Below are 14,927 nucleotides of genomic sequence, written 5' to 3' on the forward strand. Positions count from 1 at the left end.
CATGGCAATGAGAAAGAATGAAATCTGGCCATTTGTAGGAAAGTGGATGGACCCTGAGGTTGTCATGCTAAGCAAAATAAGTCAGGCAGAGAAGGACAGATACCATATGTTTGCACTCATAGGTCTAACAGGAAAACAGGAGAAACCTAATGGAAGACCTGGGGGAGGGGAAGAGAGAAAGAGAGTTGGGGTGAGAGAGGGATGCAAAACTTGAGAGACTATTGAATACTGAAAACGAACTGAGGGTTGAAGGGGAAGGGGGAGGGGGGCAAAGAGGTGGTAGTGATGGAGGAGGGCGCTTGTGGGGAAGAGCACTGGGTGTTATAGGGAAACCAATTTGACAATAAACTATTAAAAAAAAAAGAAAGAGAGGCTGGGAAATGCAATATTTATTCTGGGCAGCCTGGAAGAAGAAGGGGAGATGAATACTAGGGGACAACCAACAAACAGTCTTTTCCCCAGGATTTCTGGGAAGATGGTTGCCCAAATTGAGATCTGAAGGTAAATAGGATTCCAAGAAGTATATCATGTGTGTGTCCTTAGAGAAAAGCATTTAGGAGAAAAGGAGAAGCCCAGAGAATTGAACAGTGAGAAGAAACTGTTCTTTCACCAATTATGATTAAATCATTACATGATACTGTCTGTATTCTTCTTAGGAAAAGAGGTGGGCTTAGGTTAAATCAGAAGAAGAGGATAGCGTAGACAATCAGTGCAGTTTTGTGATTAAATGGGCCAAGAGTCTTATTCAGAAAAAAATAATGGAGGCTGGGAAAAGGTTTGTGACAAGGTCGTGTTTGTCTTTTTCCATCAATACTGGCTCAGGTGAAGTCATTTATGCAAGCCAGTTCAAAGAAGGGAGCATTTAGGGGAAATCTCAAGGTGAGAATCAGGGGCTAGCTAGACAGTACCTTTCTGTGCTCGTTACTGGGTCACATTGCCGTTTCATTTGAATCTCACAGAAATGGTCATGGTCACTGAAGTTGCATACATCTGTAGGAACAATGAAAACATTTACGACATGACAAATTCACAGTATCAATCTCCTTTGGACTTTCTTAATTTTCATTAAATTCTACCATTAAAAAATTAATCTTTTGTCTAATTTAAATAAGTCTAATAGCAATTCTTGCTAGCTTGTTATTTTGATACATAAGCAATGGCATCAAAAATAACAAAGGAATATTTTGAACTTCCTTTTATATAGCATGTTGTTTGGGAAAATGTACTTTTTTATATGTTTTTCTAATTATTTTCTTACTATATTTTGGTTAAGTTTTGATTCTGCTTTTTACCCACACAATGAATAGAAGATACGGATAGTCCAATTCATTCAAAATACACATATCTTGAAGATATTTTATTTCTAAACTGCCTATTTTTCTAGTTTTGAGATCAAACACAAAATTTAATTTTAAAAACAACCAAAAAGAGTTATAAGGAAAGCTCTGGTCTAAATCTATAATTATTTAGGTTCTTACGTTTTTTCATATTTTATCTCAAGTATCATGAAGTTATAACCTTTTTTGTTTTTCAAGGAAATTGGTTCTGTGGTTGATAGCAATACCATTTTTGTATTATGCATTGGTAGAGGAGACTGAACCTTTTTATTTAGTGTTCATCTGTGGCTGGTGAGTTTAATAAGTGCTAAGTTGTGAGAGCAAAACTTCTATGTCTTATTTGTTTTTGGACTCATGTGTCTTGAGTTGGCAGTTAGGATGACATGCCAATTTCAAAGTCATTTTCTTGCCTATGTTAAACTTTCAGTTTTATGAGATAAGAAAAATTATTAAAATCTGTGTCCTCTAACTCGTTATTTAGATAGTGACTTCATCCTAGATAATAGAATAGCCAAATAGTACACAATACAATTTTGTTTTCAGGGCTCACATCTAGACATATGGCAACATGATTCATCTTGTTCTACTTTTGTGGTTATCCCCATCAATAATAATCAGAGTCTCACAGCCCCTAGCTACCCCATAGAGGACAACAAACATCCATTCTCACTCACCCTGAGTCAATCTGGATTTAACTCTGAACTGATTGAAAATCAAAAATTTCCTATCATTGCCAATTATCTATTCTTTCTGCTTATAATGCATTTTGCTGCTCACTTGAGTTCTTCAAAATCACTTGTTTTGATTAAAAACGACAAGGAAGAGCAACCAAGAGATTCTGGAACACATTACATTTGATAATTTAAGTCATACTTTACTATTGTCCAAGTTACAATTTAGCAGGTTGTATAGATAGGCATTAACTCTTTCAGACTTTCAGGTGCATGGGCCATTGGGCCATCTATGCTGTGATGAGAGATAGTGCTTTTACTGGTAACGAAAGGGTAGGAGTTTGAGCCTCAGTGCTCATGTGTTTGCATGTGAATGTGTGATTGGATTATTAGACATATTATTAGATTGTTGGGAGAACATGTTAACAGAGGCTAACATCTCACTTCTGCTTAAAATCACTCTATATGGGGTGCCTGGGTGGCTCATTCAGTTGAGCATCTGACTCTTGATCTCAGTTCAGGTCTTGATCTCAGGGTCGTGAGTTCAAGCCCCATATTGGGCTCCATTCTGGGCATGAAGCCTACTTAAAATATAAAATAGGGGCATCTGGGTGGTTCTGTTGGTTAAGTGTCCGACTTTGGCTCAGGTCATGATTTCATGGTTTGTGAGTTCGAGCCCTGCATCGGGCTCAGAGCCTGGAGCCTCCTTCAGATTCTGTGTCTCCTCTCTCTCTGCCCCTCCCATACTCACATTCTATCTCTCTCAATAATAAATAAACATTAAAAAATTTTAAATATAATATAATATAATATAATATGAGTGCCTCAGCTTAGCTCAGTTAGCTAAGCATCCAACTCTCAATTTTGGTTTAGGTCATGATCTCACTGTTTGTGAGTTTGAGTTCCACTTCAGGCTCTGTGCTCACAGAGCACACCTGCTTGGAATTCTTTTTCCTTCTCTCTCTGCCCCTCCCCTGCGCACACTCACACACTCTCACTCTCTTAATTTCTCTCAAAAATCAACTTAAATAAAATAAAATAAAAGCCCTCAAGATACCTTCAATGAACATTAAGAATAAGAAAAAAACAACCAAGGAGCTATATTTTAGAATATCTTTCACTGGCGCCTCATGGCCTATGGGATGAATTATAAGTGCCTGAGCATGAATCTGAACTTGACCTACAGCCTCATCTCTTGCCATGTTCTGCCTTCAACCCTCAGCTATTGCAGTGCTTATCTCGTTTTTTCCTCTTTCCTTCTTTTTGTATGCAGTGCCTCCTCCAGGCCTGATGCTCCTTCAGTCCTCTTTTTGCCTCAAATTCCTTTATCCACCTCTCACCCAATTCCAGGATGTATCAGGGACCTCTCTCTTCTGTGTTCCCATAAACTCTGAACATTGTACCTCCTCTCATGCATTATTGTTCATTCTTGTGTGTCCATTCCCCTCACTAGACTGTGTCCTCCATGCCAAGCACATAAAAGACGACCACTGTAAGTTTGTTGGATACAATGAAGGCTTTAGTGCATACTAGAGGTTGGAAAATAATTTTAAGTAACCAGAAAACTGGAATAATCCAATGTAGTATCTACTTACTACCAAAAATGCCCATTAGCAAACAGGAAATGAGGACAATTTTGCAAATAGGTATACACAAATGTAAATAGATTCTCTGAATTCTACTACTTGTTTTAATAAGTTGTTGGGATTGATAGTTCCTGTGGTAAATTTTTTGAAAAATACACCAACAGTGCTATTTGGTGTTTAACATGTTGCTTCTTTTCTAAAGCCACCTTAGTGGGAGAAACTGTCCTGCTTTGCTAAACTTATTGGGAGTATCTTACTATCTTATGCTCATGAGATACACATAAGTGCACTTAATAGAAGCATCTCGTAATCCTTGATAAGAACTATATTTTATAAGTTTCGGTTTCCAGAGTAAATCCTATTTATGGAATTAGAGCTTTATCCTCTCCTAGCTAATATAATAACATTTAAGTTAGAATTATAACTAGAGCATATAGTACCTTAAAGGTATGATAGACCATTTAACTTTTCCCCTTACAGGTAAGGGACTGATGCCCCCAGGGATAAATTTTCATTCCCTGAAGTCACCACAGTAAGAACTCTGATCACCTGATTATTACTTCAAGATGAATGTGAATTTTAAAGCAACAGGAAATGTACTGAGACTTTCCTGGTTGCAAGGAAGAAACCCACCCAGGGAATCCTAAGTAACAGATCTTATTCTAATTTAAAACAGTGCCCAGGGCTTTGCCGTTGTGTCTAGAGATTCTGTTGCCTCTGCTGTCCTACGTCTTTCTCCTCCCATCTCTAGGCAAGGAAGTTGATTGGGTCAATTATTTGGTTTCCAACCACTAAAGAGCATTCCTGCTGGGAAACCTGTGGCACAGACATTAATATCGGATCCCATTAGTTTTAGCCAATGTAAAACAGTTGTTTTGAATTAATACATAAGACATAAGACTTGGTAAACTTTATAGTGGGAAGAATTCCCTAAACTTCTGTGAAAGGAAAGTGGAACTTCAGGTAGGTGTAGAACTTTGGGCTAACCAGACCTTACCAGTATGGGGAGTAAAAGACATTTGTATATATAAATATGGAGTGGGGAAGATGAACTAAATCACACCTAAGCTTAAACTGAACTAGTTTGCAACTGGAAAGAGTAGTAAGTAGTCTGCTCTTAAGAAACCACCCACAAATACTATTGCTCTTGGGCAAATCAGCCAACACTATCAACCTCTGCTTATCTTCAAGTAAAGATGATGATAATGCATACCTTGCTTAGTAGTTGTGCATCAGTGATACTGTGTGTTAAATGACTACAACTATGTAGGATCTGCAAGTAAGGTAACTGTTATGATTATTACTACTAAAATAACTACTGCCATCATTATTTTTACTACTGCTAGTACATAATACTGTTTTTACTGCTATTATTGTTACATGCCAGTAGTTCACAATTGAACAAGTCTTCTCTGCTCAATTAGATAACAGCAGGGCTTTACAATTGATTTGTAAGAAGGTATAGAACTTCTTTATAAGTGTGCAATGGTTATGGGCTTTTTATGAGGTTACCACATACTTTTTAGTGGTGAGATCTTAGAAGAGTTATTAACCTTTTGTGCCTCAATGATCTCATCTGTAAAATGGGAATAATAATACCTGCTACACAGCAAGCTCTTGTGAAGATCAAATGAGATAAACTATGCACTATTTATAATACTGTCTAGCATGCAATGAACACTTAATATATATTTTCTATTAAGCTATTAATGTATTAAATATGCATTGGACTCATACCTACTCAGAGGTATAAGAGGCATCATTATCTTCATTTCACGCACACTGAGACGGAGGCTATGATTTGTCATATTACTGAGTGGCAGTGGGAGGAGTGCTGAAGGCAAGCTTCCCTCCCTTCTTTCCTTCTTTCCTACCTTCCTTTGACATTCATTTGTTTATTGGCCTGGAATGGCACACAATAATTCCTGCCTAGATGATTGGAATCGGACATCTGATTCCTTTTGCATTGCTTTCCCCTACAGCCCCACCTCCACACTTGTGCTAGAGCACTTTCACTCTGGTCTTTTGCTACTAGTCTCTAACCACCAGTTGTCATTTCCAAAGCCCCAAATTTTATTCGAATCTGCATACTTGAAAAATCAGTGGGGTCAAGGAAACAAGAACCGGTGTTTACATAAGTGTTTATTGGACTTTTCTTTATCATCTTTCAGGTCTTGTAGAAATTTGCCTGATGCACCCCCTCGATGTGGTGAAAACCAGGTAAGGTTCTGCATGAACAAGTTTTATTGACTTTGGCTGAGATCCAAATTAAGATCTGTCAGAACACTAAATGCTAGAACTTGTCCTAGGCCAGGAGCTTCTCCCAATAATGGCATTTATATTTACTTCTTAAAGAAAATGCTATTTGACAGATAACATGTGAACAGGGAACAGCATTTTTGGATAGAGGTCATCAGAAGGTATATGATATTTTACTGCCTTCACATGACAACCATTAGGTATGATTTGTGGCGAAGCTGGAAGCAAGGTAAACTTATCAAAATGAGGTAAAAACTAAACTGTAGTGAATTATGACAACAGACTTTCATTAGGCATTGCATATAACAGATTGCTACTTAATAGCCAGCATTTTGATGTGAGACTCCACAATTTCAAGTAAACATCTTAAATGGTGCTTACAGAGTATATTCCTACAACTGTTTGCCAATGCAAAATGCCATATTTTTAGGAAAATGCATTTTCTCTTAAAGGAGTATACAAATCAGGGCAATGTATTAAATCTATTTACCAAGTGATAAAAATTCATATGGGTTTTACTGTGATCTAGAGCATTTTTTAGAGGTTAAATCTGTGGCTGAATTACTGAGATCTCTATGTTTTTAAATTAGAAGCTGTTAGAGTTTAGTGAAAGTTTCCATTTATTTGCATTGTGTCAAACCCAAGAACAGCATACCTAGGTTGGAACTCAATAGGAAACAGTGCCATGCACAATGGTGGTAGAACGAACCCTCACTCCCAAAGTTAGAAAATACTTGAAGAGTCAGGCTGATCTTTGAGTAGACATGTTGCTTAATTTCCCTAAAGAGGCAGCAGAATCTTAGGCTGGCTACTGAACGCAAGGCTGTTACATGCAAGTAATAATTGCATTTCTAAATGAGAGATGAGAATTTGGCCCCTGTCTTAGCTCGGGTAGCTATAACAAAACACTGTAGACATTTATTATAGTTCTGGGGCTGGAAGTCCAAGATCCAAGTGCTAGTCAATTTGGTTCTTGGGGAGGGCCCTCTTCCTGACTTGTAAATGGCCACCTCCTTCCTGTATCTTCACTTGAGGGAGAGAGGCAGCTCTGATGTCTCTCCCTCTACTTATCAAAGCACTAATCCCACCATTGGCGCTCCACCGAGTCTAACCTCATGATATCACCTAAACCTAACTACCTCCCCAAAGGGCCCACTTCCAAATACCATCACACTGGGGTTAAGAGTCCAATATATGAATTTGGGGGGACACAGATATTCAGTACCCTCAAGTCACCAAACCCAAACAGAGAAAGAAAACCACAAATCACATTCAAATGTAAAATTACATAAACTCCCTGGCCCATCTTTTTACAGGGTTCAGAAACAGAAAGCAAAACTCACTGGCATTTCCTTCTTAGATTGTATGCCAACCTGTGAAAAGACAAAATATTGTTGCTAGCCTCACTAAGGAATAAATTGGTTTTTTTTAAGGGTAATTTCCTAAATTAGTGAAGTGTTTGAATGAGCACAGAGGAGAAATAAGAATGATTTAAATAAGACATGATATTGAAATTATGATTATTCATTCACACAATCATTCATTCATTCACTTATTAAGTATCTAGTGCATGTAGGTTCCAAGTGAGTTCTGTCCTAAAGAGATCACTGTCTGATGAATTAGTAGGAATTTCATCACAATAAGTGTCAAAAATTATATTATCTCATGGTACTGGATTTGGATAGAATACTTCTTAAAATGGATGTGCCAAGTAACTGGGGCTTTACATCTTCTTTGTTACATAGATATTTTGAAAATGGCATTCATTGATTGGAATTAGCTGCTTACTCTTGTCTAACTTCAGAGGGAAGGGAAAATATAATTCTTCCAGGTGTCCTGAAGAAAAAGGGAATTCAATATGGGATGATATTTGACCTGTATAACAATAAAAAGTATATTGAATAAAGACACAATCATAAAGTGAAAGTCCAGTGCAACTGACTTTGCAACAGAAGTAGAACATGCAAAGCTTGGCAGCCTGTCTCACTGGGTACTACCACAGAAGTGATAGGGAATAGACAGGACAGACTAAATGCTGAAATCGCTTCACTATTATGTTGTACAGGAGATAACTCCATTTCTAAATGAGATAAACTGTAAACTGTAAGCGATAATATGTGAAACCGTACAACATCAGTCATTTTAACAGGTCACTTTCCTTAATGACATCAAGGGCACTGGATTCTAAGTTGTTGTAGACATTGTCAAAGTGGGAGATGGCATTCACCGCACCAAACCTCGTTTCCTTCACAGCGTTTCTGTGAGCTGTTTCTGCCTATCCGTGGATGTTATTACTTGAGTGTACTACCCTGAACTAACCTGAGTATGGAAATGGCTCATTTTTAACAATATCTCCTGTGTAGAATGTAGCAAACTAAATGTTTACTTCGTGGAATTTAGTCTTTTCTTTTTGTATTGTATTTCTGTCTATTTTCATTGTGGGATGAAAGGTAATGGATTCTAAAAATGTATTTCCAAACTCATCCTTTACAAAGATTTTTCTTTTCTTTTTTTTAACTTTGTAAATGATCAATTCTGTGACCCCAGGCTGGGGGCACAGGGAGGTGATGGTATTATCTGAGCCCAAGGGCCAGGGTTACCTGGTGGAGGCTGGAACCATCCTAGATCTGTCTAGCTAGAGCCCCCGCCATTGCCAAGTTCACTACTTGAGGCAGACAGGCGGGGAGAAAAATCATCTACTTCCTCCTTTCCCCCCAGTCTTCAGTCTCCCACCAGTGCTTCTATTTGCTAAACCGTGGAAGCCGAGGAAGCCCAGCCTAGCAGAAGGCAGTCTTCTTGCTTGATAAAGCAGAGCAGAACAAGGAAAAATAAGAAATGAGTCTGAAGACAAACAGAACCAGGACTGAAAAACCATCATTTTAGTGAGGTTTGGAGAAAGAGATGCCATAAGTGTGCATTTTCCTTTTTTTAAAAATTGAGATGTAGTTGACATAACATTATGTTAGTGTTCGGTATATAACATAATAATTCGATATCTGTATATATTGTAAAACGATCACATCAAACACCATACATAGTTATAAATTTGTGTTCTTATGCTGAGAACTTTAAGATCTACTACTCTTAGCAAGTTTCAAATATGCAATACAGTACTATTAACTATAGTCACCATGATATATATTACATCCCCAGGACTTATTGATTTTATAACTGGAAGTTTGTACCTTTTGACCCGTTCTACCCATTTCACCCACCTCCTACCCCTAGGCTCTGGTAACCACCAATGTATTCTTTTTACTTATAAATTTCATTTTTTCTTTTTTTTTCTTCTTTTTTCTTTTTTTAGATTTCACATGTAAGTAAGATCATATGGTATTTTTTCTCTAACTTATTTCACTTAGAATGATGCCGCCAAAGTCCATCCACATTGTCACAAGTGGCACGATTTCCTTCTTCTTTATGACTGAATAATACTCCGTCGTGTATAGTGTAGACAATTTCTTGACCCATTCTTTCCTGATGGGCACTCAAGTTTTAAGCATGCATTTTTAATTTAGTATGTTTAGTAAGAACTCACTTGCATTTTAAAAGATGATCAGAAGTTATAATTAATAAGTTTTTTATGAAGGGATTTTAGGCACTGTGGCACCTGGCTTAATATAAGAACTAGTGTATTCTGCTTCATAGAAGTGTAGCTCCAGGGATAGACCTAACGTTAGCATAGGCTAGCCACACAACTGCCTTGTTGTGTCTCCACCTTATTTTAGCTGAGGAGATTTGGCTGAGATGCTGTTATTACACATGGCACTTAGGTAGAATCAAGGTCTCTTTTGAGATTCTTCCCAGAGATAGGCCTATACACTACTTTATGGTTCTTGTATAGTTATATACAACAAACTATATACAGCGAACCTCGTATACAATTGTGGGTTGGCCTTCTGGTTAGGAACACATAACTATAAATGATAAAAGATTCTATGTCCTTGTATAATTATGAAGACCAAAGTTAGTTTCTAGCTTTGTATTCAAAGAAAATCACAAACAATAAAATAATCATATCCCTCTCATACTGTCTTTCATTCTCTCTCTCTCTCTCTCTCTCTCTCTCTCTCTCTCTCTCTCTTCCTCTCTCCCTTTTATCCTTCAGCTTTCCTCTTCCTACATAGGCTTCCTCTGGGGGTAGGATGCTTCTCTCACTTGGTACCAGATGGCCCAGCAGCTTCAAGCTTATGTGGACCCCGGTGTTTGCATGTACTATCTCTGAGACAGGATAACCTGGCAGTTAAGGACTCTGGCTCCAGAGTTACACAGCATGGGTTCAAATTCTGTATCTTCACTTACTATCTGTGTAACATCAGGTAAGTTACTAATCTTCCCTGTGCCTACATTTCCTAAGCTTTAAATGGGAACAATGATGGTATGTACATTATTGTGAGAAATGAGTGAGGATATACAAGTATGGTATTTATATATGCATACATGTTTATATGGATATATGCACATAAAATACACACACGTATATGGCATTTAATACTGTGTCAGCAAAGGAAAGGAGACTACAAAGACAAATGGAGTTTGTAGGGTAGTCAGGGAAACATGAGGGAGAATCAAAAGTGTGGGAGAGGGGAAATGTTTAATATGGAATCGGGCGGTTTCAAGTTTCCGAGCAGGAAGACCTGTGTTATATGAGCACTACATTTAAATCTTTTCTCGGAGGGGTGTTTGCAAGTAGATAGTCCTTCTGGGTCTGAGGGCAGGAGAGCATCAGTTTCATCTGTGTGTTCCTGTTGACATCATTCCACATATCATTTTAGGGCTATGTGCTGACATTATTTAGGACCGTGTGCCACAGTTAGCATCGTGCCTGGCCTCCAGGAGCTGTGCTGTTGTCATTAAAGAACATAAAATTTCATAAAAGAGGTGGGAAGTAAGGATCTGTTGAAATAAAAGAGGAGAAATTTCATGATGGGAAGATGGGCAAAAACATCTCAGGCTTGTGGTGGAGTTTCAGGGGCTGGATTAGGGAAGAGTGGGGTGACAGGGTTTCCAGCAGGTGTGCCAAAATGAAAGCAGGGTGAGCCAAACCCACAGGAGACGGAAGGTCTCCAAAGAACATGTGTGACAAGCTTTGAGATGGAAAGCAAAATGCTGGGCCTCATCTAGGACAGCACTGGCTAATCAAAGTAAAATTCCTGACACATGTATGATTTTAAGTTTTCTAATAGCCACATTTTAAAAAGTAACAGGAGGGGTGTCTGGGTGGCTCAGTCGGTTGAACGTCCAGCTTTAGCTCAGGTTATGATCTCACAGTTCGTGGGTTTGAGCCCCGCCTTGGACTCTGTGCTGACAGCTAGCTCAGAGCCTGGAACTTGCTTCAGATTCTGTGTCTCCCTCTCTCTCTGACCCTTCCCTGTTCATGTTGTCTCTCTCTGTCTCTCTCTCAAAAAAAAAATTAAAAACATTAAAAATTTTTTTAAATAAAAAGTAACAGGAAACCGGGGTGCCTGAGTAGCTCAGTCGGTTAAGTGTCCAACTTTGGCTCAGGTAATAATTTCATGGTTTGTGAGTTCGAGCCCCGCATCAGGCTCTGTGCTGACAGCTTGGAGCCTGGAACCTGCTTCGGATTCTGTCTCCCTCTCTCTCTGCCCTTCCCCCAGTTATGCTGTCTCTCTCTCTCATAAATAAATAAACTTTAAAATATTTAAGCAAAAAGTAACAGGAAACAGGTAAAGCTAATTTTAACAGTATATATGGTTTAACCTCATGTATTCAAAACATTGTCATAGCTGCATGTTTATCAATTTAAATTTTAATGAGATATTTTACAGTCTTTTTTTAAAAATAATTTGCCCAGAGTTCTATGTGTACATTTTTTTAAGTTCATTTATTTGTTTTGAGGGAGACAGAGAGAGAGAGAGAGGGAAGCATAGAATCCCAATCCCGATGCGGGGCTCGAACCCATGAACCATGAGATCATGACCTGAACTGAAACCAAGAGTCAGATGCTGAGCCATTCAGGCCCCCTTACATTCTATTTTTAATTACTCAATCCTTGAAATTTGGTGAGTATTTTAACACTCAGAGCACATCTAAATACTGACTAGTCAGTCTCATTTCAAATGCTTTATAGCCTCATGTGGCTAGTGGTTAGTGACCTGGAATGCAGTGGGAAAGGAATTCTTTGAGGGGAAAGAGAGGTGGTCCAGTGGTTCCTCAGTAAGAATACACTTGCTTAGAATGCATTGACAGTTGCAAAATGCAAGATCCTCAGTGGAAGGGAATTTTACTAACAGGCCATTTGAAGGTTTGTACCTGTGTGGAGAAGGTGGAAATCAGAACCTCCAAAGATTTATCCACATCACAGTCCGAGAGGATTTTAGCTTACGTCCCTTTCACACTTTTATTCTCAGGAAGGGAAGTGGTTTGTTGTGCTTCAGGAAGAAAGCATTACTAAGGTGTTTACTCTGTTTGGCCCCCAGTCATTTTTAATCACTTTTGTTTCATTTTTGAATGTGGCATAAATCAGGTACGAACTACATAAATTACTGATCCTGTAAAGACTGATCTTTTAAAAACGTGTCCTGTCAAAGAGCTGCAAGGCAGATTTTCTGGTGGGTGTTGGGGAAGGCAAGCAGAGGAGAGGCGTTTCCACATCTCATTACAGACCTACAATCCCAGGCTGCTGGTGAGTGGACAGGCCGGTACATACCTTGGCTTTCATCCTCCTCCCATCAGGACTTAACTTGCACTGAAAAGTCTTATCATACTTCTCTCAAAACATATTAATCACTGTGTGAATTCTAAAGACTCACATGGGTGGAAAACTTGGCACCCACACATTATTATATGTGCTTATGGGGCTTTTACTCAAGTTGCTAAGATTGATTTACACTCTGTTGGTGGCTCCCATACCCCTGACCTGCTGAATCCATAACTCTAGTGAGGGGACCTACAAATAGTTATATTTATCACCCTCTTGGGTGAATCATTTTTTTAACGTTTATTTATTTTTGAGAGATAGAGAGAGACAGAGCATGAGCAGGGAAGGGGCAGAGAGAGAGGGAGACACAGAATCCTAAGCAGGCTCTAGGTTCTGAGCTGTCAGCACAGAGCCTAACGCAGGGTGTGAACCCATGGACCGTGAGATCATGACCTGAACCGAAGTCACACTTAACCGACTGAGCCACCCAGGCACCCTCTTGGGTGAATCTTAAGCAGGGAGCCCAGACTAGTCACTGGGTCAACCTTTCGGAAACATTGCTGGATACCCTTATAGGCAGTTCTGTAAAAAGTCTTCGTGTAAAGAATTTCTTCCGCCACCTCCGTCCCCGTGCATTTGTGTATGTGTGTTAAACATCACATTTACTTGTGGTCTCCTTGGTTTCATTTATCAGTGATGAATAAAAGCAGAAGGACAGAGGTTCCCTTGCAGAGCTCATTCTGTGGGTTGTCAGAGTGATATGGGAAAGTATTATCTATGGCCAGAAAAAAACACGTATTGTCCTACTGAGTGAGGTACAGAGGCAAAAATCAATGCCAGAGGATGGGAGAGGAGTGAGCGTTGGTTGTCACAAAGGGAAGGTAAATGGCCGTGATGGGTAAAAATGATTTAGAGGCATTCGCCCGCCACAAACTTTATTAAAAAGAGAAATCTGAGGACGGCTGTGGAGAGAGGCTACTTTGTGGGGAGCCCTGCAGAGAGCGAGGAGCTAAGAGCTGGGGTGCATCCACAGCCTCCTTTTACAGGGGTAGGGAGGGAACTGCCGTGAACTTGAAAATGAACACTTAATTTAAGAGGCTGGAGTGGGGACATTGAGCAGCCATTGAGACCCATAGAACAGCAGGAAGGAAACAAGGAACTTCAGAATGTTTTTCCCCAAAAGATCTTTTTAAAAAAAAGAAGAAAAGAATCCTTTTAAAATGGGAATAGAGCAGCGGGGAAAGTTAGGCTGGAGTAGACAGTGAGGCAGTAGAGTCTATAGGATTAAAAAAGAAAAGGTAACAGAGCAGCTGAGAGAGTTGTTTCCATATGTTAACGATTTGTCCGTGGTATAAAACATTAAGATCACATTCAGGGTTAGACCATGGTTCTGCCTGATTTCTCATCATCTGTAGAAATTCAGGGCTGGACCGCTGTCATGGCTTATTTCTAACTATGGAGAGAATGTATCTGGAGTAAAGCAAGCAAGGAGTAGAAGCACATTTTTACAAACTATATTTTCATTGGGACTTTGTTACTCTAGCTAAATCAATCAATGGCAACATCTAATGGTATGAAATGGTCACAGTATCCCCGAATACCTGTGAGTATAACTCCAACTTCGCTTTTGCAGTTGTGTGGCCATATTAGGGTTTCTTTGCATGTGTTTTACTTAACTGCAGTGTCTTTTTTAGTTACCAAAGGCAAGGAAGGACTAGGTGGTGAGCATACTGCAACTCTGCGTTGATTGTTATTCTTTTCCATGCAGTCATCACTGAAGATTTTATTTATTAACACAATCAAATCAAAAACAGTGCACAAGACGGATAATATATGTGGAAGGGATAGAGGTGAAAACTAACTATGCTCATTGTTACCTTGTAAGATTGCTGTGAACGTATAAGTGAACCCGTGTATTCTTTAAATGCCATTTGCTCCCACCTAAGTGCTTTACTACAAAGCAATGAGTCATTGCCAATGAGAACATGACAAACTTTAAAAGGTCCCGTATTTGTGTAGTGATACAAGTAAAAAGACATATATAATCTAAGCATGACCTTGAAACTAGAAAAAGTAATCCTTTTGTGCCCTGTTTAGAATGTAGCACATCTGCATTCTAGATTGGTATGCCCTTCTGGAGAAGCGCAGAGAATTTAGGGATATTAGGCTATGACCCCATGAAGAGATTTCTTTCATATTATTGCTAGGATTTTTACTTTGACAATGGTCCTGCCTCTCTTTGGGATAACAAGTATTGTATCAGAATTGTGGAAAACCCACAAGGGTTCATAGTAGAAACCCTCCCTCACATCATTTGGTGGTCCTTCCCGTTGGACATAAAGCCAGGCCCTAGGCTGGGTTGGTTACAATACCTTTCCTACCCATGAAGAGTACTTGGTGCCTGTCAGTCTTT

At 39.1% G+C, this 14,927-nt stretch overlaps 1 protein-coding gene across 1 annotated transcript in view; it reads left to right on the forward strand.

The window, feature by feature from the left end:
* SLC25A21 (solute carrier family 25 member 21) overlaps positions 1–14,927 on the forward strand; it is a 490,980-nt gene that overhangs the window by 289,979 nt on the left and 186,074 nt on the right. Inside the window, exon 2 of the mRNA XM_029952757.1 lies at positions 5,766–5,814. Coding sequence (XP_029808617.1) covers positions 5,766–5,814 — 49 coding nt within the window. The remainder of the gene's footprint in view (positions 1–5,765; positions 5,815–14,927) is intronic.

The sequence above is a fragment of the Suricata suricatta genome, chromosome 9, assembly GCF_006229205.1.
Source record: "Suricata suricatta isolate VVHF042 chromosome 9, meerkat_22Aug2017_6uvM2_HiC, whole genome shotgun sequence".
Taxonomy (NCBI): domain Eukaryota; kingdom Metazoa; phylum Chordata; class Mammalia; order Carnivora; family Herpestidae; genus Suricata; species Suricata suricatta.